This window comes from Pieris rapae, chromosome 16 (genome assembly GCF_905147795.1).
Source record: "Pieris rapae chromosome 16, ilPieRapa1.1, whole genome shotgun sequence".
Taxonomy (NCBI): Eukaryota; Metazoa; Arthropoda; class Insecta; order Lepidoptera; family Pieridae; genus Pieris; species Pieris rapae.
This window is the reverse complement of record NC_059524.1, coordinates 3,364,133-3,381,787: the sequence shown is the minus strand read 5'-3', so window position 1 is coordinate 3,381,787 and position 17,655 is coordinate 3,364,133. Positions and strand designations below refer to the sequence as shown.

At 35.3% G+C, this 17,655-nt stretch overlaps 1 protein-coding gene across 2 annotated transcripts in view; it reads right to left on the bottom strand.

Annotated features, from left to right (window-relative positions):
- The window catches only part of LOC110998105 (dual specificity protein phosphatase 22), a 43,723-nt gene continuing 26,068 nt past the window's right edge, over nucleotides 1–17,655 (bottom strand). Inside the window, exons 3-9 of one of the 2 annotated variants that reach the window (XM_045631575.1) lie at nucleotides 16,568–16,692; nucleotides 13,792–13,963; nucleotides 12,800–12,953; nucleotides 11,636–11,800; nucleotides 11,316–11,505; nucleotides 10,926–11,008; nucleotides 1–2,334 (exon numbers count right to left, since the gene is read on the bottom strand). In XM_045631575.1, the coding sequence (XP_045487531.1) occupies nucleotides 10,954–11,008; nucleotides 11,316–11,505; nucleotides 11,636–11,800; nucleotides 12,800–12,953; nucleotides 13,792–13,963; nucleotides 16,568–16,692 (861 nt within the window). In that variant the 3' untranslated portion in view covers nucleotides 1–2,334; nucleotides 10,926–10,953. The remainder of the gene's footprint in view (nucleotides 2,335–10,925; nucleotides 11,009–11,315; nucleotides 11,506–11,635; nucleotides 11,801–12,799; nucleotides 12,954–13,791; nucleotides 13,964–16,567; nucleotides 16,693–17,655) is intronic. The other variant, XM_045631576.1, reaches the window with a different exon arrangement.

Genomic DNA, 17,655 nt, shown 5'->3' with positions numbered 1-17,655 from the left:
ATGGTTGACATTTGACATCAGTTATTTGTCAAATTTATTGTGTAATGGCGTGTTATGGCATGATATTTGTCCATTTGTATGCAAAGTATAAATAAATATATCTCATGAACAGTAAGTTTCCGCAACTTAATACTTTACAAAACGCTTTCTTTTGGTAAGTACTATCTACAAAAAAAATGTGAGCATTCAAATCGACCGGTCATATTGGAAAGTTTATCCCAACTTGTCGACATGCCATTGGGAACAAAATCTAGGATGCATGGTAGCTGTCGTGACCAGGTTACAATCTTATAATATTTAACGAATACCTACACCGAATTGAACAGCGGTTTTGAACCATGTGCGCGTAAAAAAGGCATCTAAATCACCATTCTTAAACTAAGCTAAGCTAAAAAGAGAAGAGATATGCAAAACTTCACAACTTATTTTCGTCACAACATGTGATCAGTCTGTCCTTGCTTACAACTGAAACACCGACATTAAAATGTATTTAATATACAATAACTTAAATGTGATTATAGACGATACTACCAACAAATTTCAAATACATTAACAATTTATAATAAAATTTCAATGTGACATTAGCGTTAATTTGAACTGTCAGATACAGTGTGACTGTCGTGTGTTAAAAATGTATTGATTCTGACATACGGGAGTCTAGGTAGTAATCATACTTTGTGCTAAATCTGTATCTCAGCTCTAGTCTGTGCGAAAAGAGAACCGTCGTGGTTTTCGAGGTGGCAGGTTAATTACCTTTTTATTATCATTACGTAAAGTCTTATATGAAAAAAGGAATAGCATTTTTTTGAATCAATGAGTTTGCATAACGCTGATTATCTTCCCGCACAGACTCTAAAACGTTAATGTTCAGTAAAATTTACAAAAAACACATTAAAAACACTAATCAACTAAAAATGTAAACTAAGCGAAAAATGTATTAAATAGAAAAGTCAAACTATTTTTGAGCAAAGACATGATAGTACAAAAAAATATTAGGAAAATGTTTCGTTTAAAACACTTGAAAAATTGGATATTACATTAAATATTATTTACATTAGAGGAGAAATACTACAAGATAGAGAAGATTCAAGATATTAAGGACGAAACAAAACACTAGATTGTTACTTGAGACGCATAATGGCCGCGATATTTGACGCCTAGAGAACGTGTTTTGCTGCGTATGGCAATATATATTAGGTTTGACCTAAAGACCTTCATTCGTATATTAATAAAGCGTTACTAATGGACACGTTATTTATTAGAATTCAGAAACTAACGTGTATTTTCAAAAGTTAAATAATTACTATTAACTCTAATTAAGAGTGCTAAACTGAGCGTCATATCGCGAAAGTGATAGGAACAGATTTCAGCATTCACCTATTTAAGGATCACTAGCCTTTTTTTACTAGTCTTAATATTTAAAGTATAGTTTTGCAAATCTATAGCTATTAAACAAAGCAGATATGTATTTACAAATTTTTCGCAGGATGTTCACTGTTGCGCGAACAGTAGTTGAATTAGGATATACATATATTAAGTATGAAGAGATTGGAAATCACAATTTCTTGCGCTTTGAATTTTAGGACCAGTTTTCTGTGGGAGTTACTCTCAAAATTTAACAATTGATATTTGTTCTTTTTGAATTTATTTCTGTATCAAAATAAATTCGGTAAATTGTCAAACTGACAATTGACGGAGGGTGTAACATGCGGTAGGTCTTAGCTAAGCTTCAAAGAGGGCTTAAGACAAAATCACTTTTCGTCAGTCGTGAACAAGGCCCTGGATAAAGTTGTTATTCACCTCTAGTTATCACAAGCTCAAGTAACTATGTAACAGCGGAAGAATCATAATAGTTCTTACGGCCAAGCTCAAGCCATTCCAAGCTCAACACAGGCACTGCTCAAGCCATTGAGCATGAGAATGACATTAAGTTGAGCATTGACTCATCTTAAAAACTACGTCATATGACACTCTCACATCAAATTTCCACTCAACAGCTCAGCTTAATGACGGATCCGACAACATTCTAGGCAAGTTATAAAGCAGAGAGAATAGATCCTGCAGCGCAAGTAGCAATAGCGTGTTTGACATATTTAATTTTATTATCAACTTTAGACCACAGTCCATAACAACATCCGCAATACTGGATTCAACAACAACAGATAACAAACTTTAAAATCTTCATCGCCGTATCTTTACTAAGCCATGGGTGGCTTTGTCCACATTTTTCATGGTATATCAAAGCTATCGACGTTTGTGCTAATTAAATAGGATAATGGCCGGATATTTACTTGAATGGTGCGATGCTACGAACACCTTTGAAGCGCTCGAGATCTGAAACAATTTATTAAGTTATTTTTTATATTACGCAAAAGTCAGCGTCGTCTCATAAATGATATGAAAATATTGGTATGTATAAAATTGGTTTAAAAACATATTAATAAACCTGTTAATAGGCTATTCTACACTATGAAATAAAGTGTGATATGGAAAGTAGATATGTGTAAATGGTGGAATACAATATCCTATAAAGAATATTTATTTATACGCCAGTCACGTGACGCAAAACGATCATAGATTAGTCAAATTCACGACGAAGATGTAGTTTGTACCCGTAAATAATGTCTTCGCTTGTTTAAACCTAACATTGTCTTCTTTTTAATTTTGACCACAAAATTAAGACACTCGCATGATACACATTGACGTACATAAAAAATATCAAAACCGTATGAGTGCCGTCCCTATAACATACGTATACCGTTCTTGGAGTTTAATTTCGTCGAAGACAGTTTTTAATAGAAATCTATATTTCTGTTATTTAAGGATGATAACTAACATATAAAATTGACTTATTTGCAGGCATGTACGTTATAGGGTCGGTTTTGGCGGGTTCTTGAAACGGTTAATGTTATAATGGTCTATAATGTTTTCCGTAAAAAAGAGCTCTTTTTTATTCCTCCCAAATAAAAGAATTTCTCAAGGGGTTTGTTTCAGTTACGACCTCATCCTCCGACCAAATCTCTATCCACGCTTTCTTTACAAAATGTCATCTTTGCTCGCAAATCGCAATCAATATAAAAATCTTAAAGGCCTGAATATATTCGTCGGTGATCGTTTTACCCTATTCCAGATAATCAATAGATACTGCGTGCATACTAGAAATAAAGTTTTCTTGGCCTTCTTTGGACCTTTCTTCCTCTTTTTCCTTCTTCGCGATGGATCCATGTTTCAACTACGGTAAGGAAACGCAAAAATTCTGCTTGAACATCAAAAACAATTTTTACATAGGTGAGTGTGAGCAATGACGAAACCCATTGCCCGGATACCTTTTTCAATACTGTTTAAGCCTTGACTAAGAATGACTTGATTAAGGAATATCCATAGCGCAAAATCACCTGCATCATAAGCACACCCCACATACAATACCATCACGTACATACCCTCACTTTTAACACAGCCAAATTAGGTACAACTTAGTTAAATGTACTGAATACGTTTTGTTTCTTTGTTCCCTTTTGTAAATCTTTGAAACATTTTGTAGTAAAACCAGTTTTTTTAACCAGAGAATAATTTTTTTCCAAATTTTCTACAGCTGTGACAGTTTTTTGACATTCAACACCTTTTGTCTTCAGTCACCGTGACCACGCACGCTGTAAAGCACGCGAAACGTCTGATAGATTTAAAATTACGTTAAATAATTATAAGTTTACAATAAAAATACATAGTTTCAATCCGGTAAAAAGTGTTTTCTTTAATACTTTTTTTACACAAAATCTAATTTTAATTTAAATTGATTGTTCACCGGAAAAACAGGCCTTAGCTGTTACGTAAAAGCTTTGTTTTCGCTGGGAGCTAAATACGAGCAGACTCAAAAAAAATGCGAGATCTTCCCTTCCTTCCCGGATCTCGCTGAGAGTAGTCGTGTGTAACCCGTGTTTGATTTAATTGAAAAAGTTTCAAAATTCTAATAATTAAAATATTAGCAAGTACTAGGATAACAGTGCGCCGTAGGAGTAGCTACCTTTGTTAAATCACTGCCCACCTGTTGACGCCCCCAGCGCATACGCACGTTGCAGGAAGGAGTGTCAACCAAGGCCACACCCCCGAACGGTGACTAAATCCAAGATATATCTCCTTGCCATTTCTGTGCTCTTGGTACAAGATCAAGGTAACAACACTACCACACAATGAATACCTCAATGAATAATTCCCTGGAAAAATCTACGTCAGAGCCTAGCTTACAGGAACAGGAAGAGCATACCTTTGTCACTTCTAGACAGAAACGTAAACGCCTTGCAAAAACTCACAGTGAGGAAATTTCTGACTTTAGGGAAGAAATGAAAAATATTATTACTTTGTGGGGAGAGAACCATCAGAAGCAAATGGACAAGCTATTTCCAATGATTTCAGCCCTTAATCTGAGTAACTCCAATATAGAAAAGTCTATTACTTTCTTGGCAGAACAAAATGCAGAGTTTCAAAATAAAATTGAATCATTGGAAATGGATTTAAAAAAGCGCGATGAGCAAATTTTGATTTTAGAACAAAAACTAGAAGATACCGCCAGACAACAAAAGAAGACAACCATTGAGATGAGAAATGTACCTCTAGAAGGTAAAGAATCTAAAGAGGACCTCATTAAACTTATGGCAAACCTTGCCCAAAATATAAATTCAGAATTTAACAAAGAGGACATAAGGGACATATACAAAACAAAGAGAAAATCTTCCACAAAAACAGTAGTTGTTGAACTAACTTCTACAGTTATAAAAGACAAATTACTCCACGCCGCTAAGAAGTTTAATACTGGTCCAAACAACAAACTGTGTGCTAAACACCTCGGTTTTAAAAAGGATCCTGATGTACCGATCTTCATCTCAGAGTCTTTAACGCAAAAGGCAAGCAGGCTTTACTTCCTAGCTCGGGACTTGAAAAGAGTGAAGAACTACAAGTATTGCTGGACGGCCATAGGACTAGTATATCTGCGAAAAGACGATACGTCTAACATAATACAAATAACAAATGAGGCCCAAGTTCAAAGCCTAATGAACATGGACTGACTGATCGTTAAATTAGTTCATTTCCAACCTTTATTTAAACCATATTGTATCTCACTCTCTTGCGTGCTGAATTCAGGTATTGTAATTATTTCTAATATTTGTTACTTAAGTTTATATAACTCACATGTACTGGCTAGTCAACTTGCCTCTTTTATGTTATGGACTAACTCACACTCCTATCTTACTTTCCCTATAAATAGTTTTAAACCACTACACATAACTGCTTACTCTTGTACAATCGTGCCTCAATACCTACCATTGCATAAACACTTCAAAATAAAATTACTTGATCGCCAATTCCTAATACATACCCTATCCTGCTTCATCCTACCTTGCTCCCTACTGGTTCCTCGCTTATGGAAAACGCCATATTTAAATACACCTCTCTACCCCATGGACCTAACCAAACCCAGATATGGATAGATATTTTGATGATATAGACAAAACATCAAAATTCTCCTCAACCCTCTGCTCACAATTACAATTACAAACCAATATTGACTCCTTTTCTAATTCTGACTGTGTAGAATGTAATATTGAGGACGTTCATAGTTTAATTCATAACCCAAATCATTTTACTAAAGTCTTAAATCAGAATATTCGTGGTATATTAGCAAACTTTGCAGGTTTACAAACTTTGTTAGTTAGGTCACGCACAAGTTGGGATGTCATTATACTGACTGAATGTCGGATAAGGGACAACAATAACTTGCCAACACTGCATGGCTATAATTCTTTTCATACCACATCAAACTTACTACAAAACGATGGCGTGGTAATGTACATCAAGGACTATATCCCTACCCATATAGAGGAACCGGTGTTCATGGATGCTAATTGCTTGGTAGCTAAAATTGACCCAAATACAATTATCATTGGCATATACCGTTCTCCATCATATAGCAATAAATCGAATTTTATATCATCACTAAATAACTTACTGACAAGATACACTAGCTACAAAACTATTGTATTGACAGGCGATATGAATGTTATAATTAATAGAGAAATAATAAAAGATGATGTCAGAGACTATTTAAACCTAGCAGCCTATCACGGTTTGCTCCCTACCCACACATTTGCGACACGAGTAGATAACTGCCTTGATCATGTCCTTCTGAAAACTAAGGTTCAAGCACACACATTTGTTGCCCAAACATCACTGACAGATCATAAAACCGTTTTACTATTTCTTAAGTCTAAATTAAACCATGGTGGTACCGTGAGTAGGCCGTTAACTAAAATAGACTACGAGGGCCTCGCACTTAGCCTTTATAATATGGATTTAAGTCCTCTCTTTAATTCGTCTGATGTAAATTTCGCTGCGAGCTTTTTGATTGCATCTGTTACTGAAGCCATCAAGTCGAACTCGACGCAAGTTAGTCCCTCGAAAAGAAAAATGATAATTAAACCCTGGATAACTCCCGGTCTTTTGAAGTGCATGCGAAACAGGGATAACCTACACAAAAAGGCAAAAAAAAATCACAATAATGAGATAATAATTACCACATATAAACGATACCGGAATTTCTGCAACAATTTGTTAAGAAAACTAAAAAGGAACTATGAAAATAATGAACTAAATAAAGCCAAAAACAATCCAAAACTACTTTGGAAAACAATTGACACAATAACAAATAGACAAAAATCGCTAACACCTCCTAATGAATTGCTAAAAAATTACTCCAATAATTTGGTAGCGGTCAATGATATAAATCAATTTTTCGTGGGCGTTGGCAAGAATCTGGCGGAAAATATATTACAAAAGAATTATTCTAATTCTGTTGTTGAATGCAGTTTTGGAGATAATAATAACCATAAATCTCTTGTACTATTACCAACTGATGAGAGTGAGGTGGAAAAACTTGTTATAGCCCTCAAGAGCGATGCCACAGGGCGAGACGGGATTAGCGCTAAGATTCTAAGGTCATATAAAGCAATTATTGTACCCCCTCTCACATATATATGTAATTTGGCTCTCAGCAATGGTTCCGTTCCATCTGCTTTTAAACAAGCGTTAGTAATACCAGTTCATAAAGGAGGCCTCGCTAGGGACCGTGTCAACAGTTATAGACCGATATCCATCTTACCAGCAATGTCTAAGGTTTTGGAAAAAATAATCAATAACAGGCTTATAAAATTTCTAGAGATGAACAACATTCTATCTACTTCCCAGTACGGTTTTCGCTCTGGAAGATCCACCGGGGATGCAGTTCATGCACTTACTGACAACATTATTAGGAACCTAGAGGGGGGCATGAAGTGCATAGCTATATTTCTGGATCTAGCTAAGGCTTTTGACACGGTTTCTATCGAAATCCTATTAAAAAAACTTGAGAATACTGGTGTGAGAGGGGCCCAATTGGGACTATTCAGTGACTATTTGAGCAATAGGACCCAGGCCACAAAGATTGGTGATAGTGTGAGCGAGGACCTTCCTGTTCGATACGGTGTCCCGCAGGGTAGCGTATTGGGTCCTACCCTGTTTTTAGTGTATATTAATCAGCTATGCAACCTACAGTTAACCAATGGAACCATTGTAACCTTTGCGGATGACACGGCTTTATTATTTAATGCACCGACTTGGGGGGAGGTTTACGCTCACGCCCAATCTGGCCTGGATAGGGTGACGGATTGGCTTAGCGACAATGTCTTAACGCTCAATGCAGACAAAACAAAATACATGGCATTTACAAAACGAGGGTGCCATCCACAACATCAGTGGACAATCGTGACTCATTGCTGCTCCCGTCTGCAACGCTCGAATGGTTCGTGCGACTGCCCACGGCTGCAAAACGTTAGTACACTAATGTACCTCGGCGTACTTATAGACCATAATCTTAGCTATAATGGTCACATTGAATTGCTTTCGGGACGCTTGCGTAAGCTAATGTATGTATTCAGGAGCCTGCGTGGGGTTGCTGACTCTACTACAATTAGAATGGTGTACGAGTCGCTTTGCCAATCCCTGCTAATTTACTGTGTCTGGGTCTGGGGAGGCACCTATAAAACCTCTCTCCTGAAACTTGAGCGAGCCCAACGTGCAGTTCTTAAAACCTCATTGTCTCTCCCCTTTCGATTCCCTACTGATGAACTTTATAAAACCTGTTCTGTACTTACAGTTCGTCAACTTTTTATCTTATACACTATTCTGAAACAACATTCGCTCTTATTCTTTGATACCGCTATATTGGACAAACGTCGCAAATATAACGTTTGTACAACCCCATCTTTTTCTAATTTTTCTCAACGATCGTTCTCTTTTCTTGGCTGTTACTTATATAACAAACTCAACAAAACTCTGAATATATATGCTAAAACAAAAAAATGTGTAAAGAAAACAATTCATAAATTTTTAAGTACTTTGAGCTATGATGAAACTGAAATTCTACTAGAAGTAATAAAATAATAATTTTCACATAATATGTTCTTGTCATGTCAAACACCCTTTAACACTCACTAACACACGCATGCGTACCCTTCCCCACTATCACACACACTCACATACACAATCCCTTACAAACTACCTTTTTGTTATGTATATGCTATGGAATGGAAGCCTGGTTATCCATATTACAGGTTCTTACCTAGTTTGGAAACCAGTCTCCCAATACTGTTACTATATTAAGAATTATTATTGTTTAATGTTTAAGGGAGAAAAATAAATAAATTATTATTATTATTATTATTTTGTCAATTGATATGTCGTCGGCCTTTTGATAAAATGTCTTCTACATATTCCGCAAATATCAAAAGAAAACGAGCAATGCGCATCAAAGCAGAAAATATTGACCTAAATAAAACGAATAACAACCAAGGGGAACTTCAATCAGTTGAGCGAGATATAAAATTATCTCTGTTGACTTCAGAATATATGAAAGAAAATGTCTTATATTCTAAGGTTGTTTTTAAGAGGAATCTCATAGCTGTAAACATGATTGTATAAGTCGAATTGATTAATACCTATTGCGATCTAAATCTTTACATTTTTTCCCTAATGGTGACGATATTAAAATAATGTTCGAATAAATTTTAACCAGGAGAAGTTTTCAGGGACTAGCTGGCAGGTCGGTTAAATGGTTACCGGTTCATTTGTTTATAACAACATATTAAATTTGCACACAACCAGGCTGATCTAAACATACACTATATTTAGATTACTGCCCAAGAGATTATGTTAATCTATTTAACCTCACGTACTTTTCTCTTGTTCTAAATCCTCTTAAGTGGACAATTCCACGTTTCAAATTGATAAGTGGATAATGGGCTAAATACGTACAGACTCATAATCCGAATGATCTGTGTCAGCAATAAAATACTAATTTGTTTAAACTATAAAGCCACAAATTACGCGCAGAAATAGACTATATACGGTAGCTTATTACTTCAATTATTATCTGTTGAAATCGCACTCGAAACTGAATTGATGGTTCGCGTTTTGTATCGCTTATACAGGTATCACTGGGTATAACGATATTCGAGAACTTTCTTGACAAAAGTGGTACTGAGTAGCTGATCTATCCTTATTCCACAATTCCAGAACGTAGGTAAGTACTCTTGATCTCTTCAGCACATCGTAATCTTTACCATTCCGTCTTTGACGTGCATCGTTCCAATGTTCTCTTTAGCTTCGAGAAGGTTCCGATCTTTCCTCTCTTTCGGTATCATTCTGTCCTTTTGACACACCTAGAAAGTTCAATCTAGAATATTCCTTCATCAAAGGGGTATAACCAATCCTGAAAACGGGTTTCCTGAAAACTGTACCACTCGACTACAGTTGTTTTAAAATGGTCTGAAGACATGTTTCAGCTTCCTGAAAACGAGCGTAAGTAACATTAAATAAATTATAAATTTCTAATGTATGATTGACCCTCTTATCAAACGGTCAGAAATCACAATTCAGTCAACACGTCTTCATAATAATACAAACACTACAAAATATGTAAATTAATAAAAGCACTATTTAGATATATTTTTTAACACAGACTAAAAAATCTACCAAAAATTGAAGAGAATAATAATGAAAATATATAAATATTCTCATAGCAGCTTACCATTTAAATAAATACAAACACAAAGTACGTCTAGAAGTCTATTAAGTATGAGAGTGCAATTATTAAAAAAATACCGTCTAAATTCGTGATACATGTTTAGCCAATTTAAATATGCATTAAAGATACATATCAGATTGAACCTAGTAGACTAAAATTAGGACCGCTGTCTGATGGCGACGAGTCTTTCGCTCACATATATTAAGGTTCTAGTTTATTAAAATATTTTATGTAATGAGAAATAAAGGTCTTTGTACAATAATATAACTTCTTTGATCGTAGATGAAGTACTTAAACACATGTACTTTAATAAAAAGGAATCAACGATGACCTTACTAAGGCGGTTACAGGAAATCTTCTGTCGACACTTTGTTATCAATGCATCCTAAGTTTTGTGGACATGCGCAGAGATCCAGAAAGTTAAGAAAAACTCATTGTGTCTGCCAGAGTCAACTCGCTGAGATGGCTTGCGAAAGACGGGAGAGTAGAGATAGTTGGGAGACGCCACTAAAACGACCTTCAGAAATGAAGAGTGCGACTGAAGAAGAAGGACTATAAGAACTAATACTTTCATGTCGAGAATACATATTGTCTATTTAAGTCATAAAGTAGTTCGGCACAGTCGTAAATACAGGTCTGTCCCATCACGAATGGGCACGCTATTTCCTTCACATTCAAATAGAACATATTTCTATAATAATGACAAAGAACCAGTAAAGCTGGCTTGTCCCGATTTCTTTGTCGAATAATTCGTTCAGTTTGGACATGTTAGATGCTGTTTGTAAAGAGGTTGAATAATTATGAAAAAAATAACCTGATGAATGGTGGTTTTTGAATGATGATCACATGGATTCTGGATCCCAATGCACATTCGGTATCGTCCATGCACATCCAGGTCTATTTTAATTAGAAAAAAAACTGTTAAATAAATAAAAAAACTAAGATTTATTTGTATGAAAAATATATTATGGAACTTAATGATAACTTCGGCGTGTCATAAGAAATTTATGTCCTTCGATCGTAAAATCGTCTTGCAAATTTTTATTCAATTATTAACGATTCCGCGTTCCACCTTTTTCTTTAATGTCACCATAATCATGATACGTCAGAAAAATCTAGAATTCATGTTAAAGTCCACGCCCCTTTCTAGTAATTTCAAATATGAATGCTACGGTGTCTGTGATAATTCCAGCCCGATTCTCACCTGTGCGTCGACCTATGCGGCGATCCAGGTGGTGATGAAGCCGGTGATAAAGCTGGTGTCGCTGGTGCAGAGGCAGCTCTACGTCTGGAATACTCCGTGCCACCAACTGCCATGGCAGTGCCTCCTCCCACGGGATCGGTGATACGTGTGATGCTGAGCCCAGACGCTGACCGAGTGGGTCGTGAAGGTGCTGTGACGTTGAATTGTGAGTTCAACAACGTAGTTCAAAAATTACATAAAGTGCGTGTTAAAACAAGTAAATATTTTAAAAAACCTTAGCCTTACGCTTAAGCTGACAAGATAAGCATTACAACACTTACTGCCTGTGTAACTATAAAGACCAGCCGGCGAAGACCGCGGACGATATCCCGAGGCAGAAGAAGCCGTGGACAGTGTTGAAGGAGAACGCTTTAGTCCAGGTTCCCCAGAAGAAGTGGACGGACGACGCGGCCTTGGCTGCCTCTTGGATCCTGTTCTACATACACCTATACACCAATCGAAATCAAAATACGTTTATTCAGTTCAGATGCGGCTTAGGACATGCTTATGATTGTTTATAACATTCGTGAAAGAGCAAGACTACTCCATCCGTTTGCAAAACTACCAGGAGGAATTGTACTGAGACGAACGGGAAAGAAACTCAGCAAGTTATTACCTCTACATTACAATTTTTAAAGGAAAGTGTCATAAACCACAACTTCATTAAAGTTACATAAGTAAAAAAATCTGTTGTCTGATTATCACATACGCCATCACACACATATTCACAACACTTCAAAGATAAAAACAAATTATAACAATATAATAAAAACTATTGCCACGCGTTTTTGTCTTCTAGGTAGTCATTAACTGTGTTGTTTTAAATCTGTTTAAAGGTATTATTCTACTACTACTATTATTTCACTAGTAATCATGTTATAGCAGCTTATACCAAATAAAAACTTTTTACGAAAAGGAAACAATATGACACGATTTTTAAAATTTCCTAAATTTAAACACTCAATCTACAGCATATATATATATATAGCAAATAACGTTTCTAATCTGATTTCACTATTATAAGCGAATACTCAAGCTGGCAGAACGAGAAAATCTACGAAACAATTCATCCGCTTTAATTGTCCTTTGATATTCAAATTGTCAGTACAAAGGCTGTCATCAAGGTAAAAAAGGACCCATTAACGCAACTCGAGTGACTTTTTAGACTCTTTGACTGTCTCTTTGAAAGACGAGCAAATTACTGACAATTAATTATAAACTTTGTAATGTAGATGTGTAAGGAAAAACTCGTATACTTCTTTTTATCAGTCATTTTTGTTCTCACTTTGTAATATAGTAATAACTATACATAAAGTATAGTTTCTTAATACTTATACATAAAATATAGTAGTTTTGTATATCTCTACTTTATTTACAATTGGACGGATTATTTCTTATCAATAAGGTAAGTTATTATTATATGAATGAAAATAGACCTTACCGACCTGTTGGGCACTGTCTGCCCATAGCGCACTTGCCCTCACAAATCGTCCTCTGGTTGAGCATTGTCTGATAGGAGTCGAGCATCACACGGCATTCTGCGAGATCTCGATCAGCAAGTGCTAAGGACGGGTATCGTTCTTTTAATCTTCGTCTTTCCTAAAAATACCAAAAGATATTGTTATGTAGAGGGAGAGTAAAACTTGCTGAGTTTCTTGCCCGTTCTTCTCGAACAAGGCCTACTGGTTTTTGCGAACGGATGGCGTAGTTTTGTTCTTTCGAGAATTTTGTAAACGTTTTTGACATTCATAAGCATGCCCTAAGACGCATCTAAACTGAATAAATGAATTTTGATTTAATTTGATTTGATAAGCTACAAGAAGCAAAACAGCATAAATCTAATTTAAAAAAAATTCTACTGAAACCGCAAGTAGAATAGTAGCGGTCCAATATTGTCTAATAACGAAGTGATTGCTCGCAATGAGGTATTAAATTATTCCTTAATATTTGAATCCACGAAACGCGCACAAAAGTTTCAAATGAAATTCAAATCAGTTTCATATGAGTTACCATTAATTAATCTGCACATGCAATCATTATGCAACCAAGAATTAATTAGTTTAATTAATGAATTCACCCGAAAGTATTTGAGAGATCTCGTTTTAGTGGAAATCTATTGAATGCAATGATCATTAAATTGGAACTAATTGGTGATACATACTTCTAATAAAACCATTGGCCGAGGTATGCGTAGATATTTTAAGTACGTTTACGCCTCAACGAGATGTGGGGCAACATTTATGTGTCTGTTTAATTGCTAAATAGTTATATAACTAACTTCAGGGTGTCGGTATGTTGTGCGTGCGTATCGTAAAAATGTACCCTCACAATTTTTCCCTAACGCGTAAAAAGAAGCATAACTTAAAAAAATTGTCACCATTACTTAAAATTGCTATACCTACTTGAATAAAAACAATATTAAACACAAGTAACTTACTTCAACTAGCTTATAAGTTTCAAAGTCTTGCAACTGCCTCTGGAAGCCCAGGTTAGGATTGGCGACGGCGCGACCAGCTCTCACCACCTTTAGCGCCTCTCGCCACGTCAGCGGTGTCACCGACATTATATACGCAACAGCCACTGTCACACTACGCGACATACCAGCTAAACTAAAAATGTATGGGAATGTTAGGATTATCAGGAAATGTTATGTTATGATCCAGTCATATGGCCTTTGCTTTTTATTGTTGCTTTGGTCAATGATTGAGATTTCTTGGTACTAAATTAGCAAGTTTTTGAATAAGTAGGGGTTACCCTAACTACTTTCACGCACCGGAAACAGTTATTTAATTTATTAATATACTAACCTAACCTAACCAAACAACAAATAATAACATAATCAAATTCGGGCGACGGATTTCTAAATCGTTACTGAATTAATAAAAAAAAATCAAAATCAGTGGCGCTACAACCTTTTTAGGTCTGGACCTCAGGTTTCTGTATCTGTTTTATGATCGTAATAATCGTCGAGATAATTGTATAGATGATCAGTCTCATATCTGGGGCAAGGCCGGTTTCTCACGATGTTTTACTTCACCGTTCGGGCGAATTAAATGCGCACATAGCAAGAAAGTCCATTGGTGCACAGCCGGGATTTGAACCTACGGTCTCAGGGATGGGAGTCCAACACTGAGATCACTACGCCAACACTGCTCAATTAAAAGGAATTAATCCAAATTAAATATTGTACTGTATTTCGTTTCTTCTTTACCCACATGGCGCAAAATAAACCCGCTGAGGATTTCAATATGGGTGAAGTGACAACACTGCTCCAACATGTATTTAGGTGGCTACATAACCCCATTGAGCCTAAAAGCCTCTTAAAACAAGATAAACCACGTAAGTAGATCGTACGGAAAGGGAACCGGCATGGCAGTTATGGAGAGTAATAAAATTCTAATTTCCTACGCGTTATTTCATTTAGTCGCAGAAATATACTCGTAAAATTTTGATATTGAATATTTGTCATTACTAAATTGAAATTTTCTGGTGCAACTGTCTATTCGTAATTGAGTTTATAACCAAATTTTTTCTCGAACTTTAAAACTATTCAACAAAATTCATATTGCACAGTTGCACGTACAGAAATTATTCCTGTTATGGCTGAATGCCAGAATAATTTATGTAATATAACTTGCAGATGAGTCGTTATCACGCAAAGTCTTTTTAGTTTTATGTTAGCTACCGCGTTGGAATAAATCTTTATGCGACGAAGGCAGTGCTGTCAACTTTAAATACATCTAAATATCGACTAAAAATGCCTAATTTTATAGTTTAGTTTGTGAGGTAGTCAAATATAAACTTAAAATAAATTCAAGTATACAATACTATTGATATGTATTTTAAACACATAATTATATTAATGACCTATCTTATATATTTTTCCTTTTTCCTCATTATTTTTTCATACACTATTTTTGTACTAGTAAAGTACAAAAAACTTTATTTTTGATAATGAGTTTATATTTAGTTTAGTTTGTTAGTTGGGTTCCAGGATTAACATAAATTGCATAGAAATCGTCGTTTAAGAAAATGTTCTTAAAAAAAACATCCTAAACACCCATTTGGAAAAAGAACCGCTAATTCGCCATCACTGAACAAAGACGAAAATAGTGTCATAATAAATATGTAGAGTCAATAACCATTGTCTCCGTCTTAGCGCGTATTGCGTCTGAACGGGTCGATCAAGCCGATACATATTTGTACTGGTAATTACTAATAGAAACTAATTAAAAGCAGATAAGTATTATGACCACGCATACAGTCTTACGTAACTAGCAAAACCAAAATCCAAATATCATACATTTCCTGACTATATTCTAGACAGTTCAATAAATTTGAAGCTATCGTGTGTTAATCGTTAAACTAAGAATGAGAATTTTAACTTAACATTAACTAACTTTTTCAGACAATTTTGCGACTTTTTGTGATTATAAATATAAGTAGCGTTTACCCCTAAAATTTAAGTTTAATTTCATTTTAAGTACATGTCTGAGGTTTTACTAACGATTTAATAATTCGTAATTAAAAAGCTTCACTGTCTTAGATTAATTTAAATTTAATATAAAATAATTGTTTTAAAAAGTAATTAATAACTTCGACTATTGTACTTGTGATATCGAGCGTAGTACAAAAAGCGATTCGTCCACCACCAACCACTTTGATAAAACTTGGCGATTAAAAAGAGTGGCGGACAGTTTATTGCCAGTTCTTCTCTTCCGTTCTACGCCCTTGATTTGAGAACTGGCAGTAAATGTAAAATTTGAATCATTTATACAATACAACATTAAATTTCTTTACTTTGACGTTAATAAGTGTACATTATGTTACCAACATGAATTGGCGTTACGTAGAGATGTGGGGTAAGATCATAGGATAAGTGGGGTACGGTATAAGATCTCTCAGCATCTTATACCGTATTTGCGATAGAGGGTGTTCAGAGAAGTTGTTCAGATTAATACCTACACCTGAGTTTCACTTTAGACGTCGAGGCAGAATACAAAATTATCACCTCGACGCGGACGTGCGTCGTTCCACAACTAAGCGTTTTTTAAGGTAGTTTTTGCCGCGCATCACTAGTGGAACCAGCTGCTCAATAAAGCATTTCCAAACGAATTTGATTTAGGGTGCTACAAGAGCCTACCAATTCTTAAAAGGCTGGCAAAGCACTCGCGAGCCTGTCATGGCCCGTGTTATATATCAAAAATACTCACCAATGTATTAGGACATTGCCATCACGGAGCCTCGCCGCATGTATGAAGTCGTTGCACAAACTAAAGTACTGTGTTAAGTTCTGATCTGGCGAATCTGATGCCATTATACATAAATAGTGCTTATCCTGCAACAAAAATAGTTATTATTTTACATTATAAACCCAAATTCTCTTATAGTAGTTTCGTTTCCGCTTATGGATAAATAATTTCTGATAGAATTTTTTGCTAAACAATTCAAATAAAAACTCTTTTCCAAAAAAACGGTCCCCAAAGATTTATTTACTTTTTTAAATTATAATTGTTTATAGACTAAGAGAATAAAGCGTCATATTATTTATTTTGTAATAACTTTTAATGTGAGGACAATGTATATTAATACTTACAATGATCTTTATACAACTGTTAGTTACATACAAAATACAGAAATCCAAAAAAGAGTTTTTATATGTTTAAATTGTAGAATAAAATGTATTAAATAAGTTGAAATGTTTATTTCATGTTTCCACAGAGCGGCTTAAACAGAATGGTAAATGGCGGTGATTTCGTCAAGAGCGCAAATGACGGGCCACAATTTGCTTAAAACGTTTTTCTTTTTTAAAAACATTGTTTATGTTATGAAAGTTAAAATAAATCATAAACAAGGCGGGACTTACAACTGGCCTACTATCTACTTAATGTCTTGTGGGGAGTAGTGAGGAACCCAAGTGTTAAGAACTCGGTGTCTTTGTACCTTCGAATATGTGTGATGGCCAAGCCAATGTTGTTTGCGATAGGGAAACAGTCTGTTATAAAATAATAAAAGAACATATTTATTATGGAACATAAGATATACAGGTATCACTTATTCCACGTCATTAAACTTGAACCTGTAGGCATCCCTACTCATCGGCAAAGAAGATAGATGATGTAGGCGGAGAGAAAAGGGAGACCTTCTTTATTAGGGAAGCCGGCAGCCGTGCCGGTTGCACATTCAGATGACTGTATAAGGTTATTCTTTACAGTATAAAGATGAGTTGAACAATGATGATGAAGATAATAAACACGTAAAAAGCTCTCGGTACTCTTTTAAAAAAAGACGTTGCCTACTG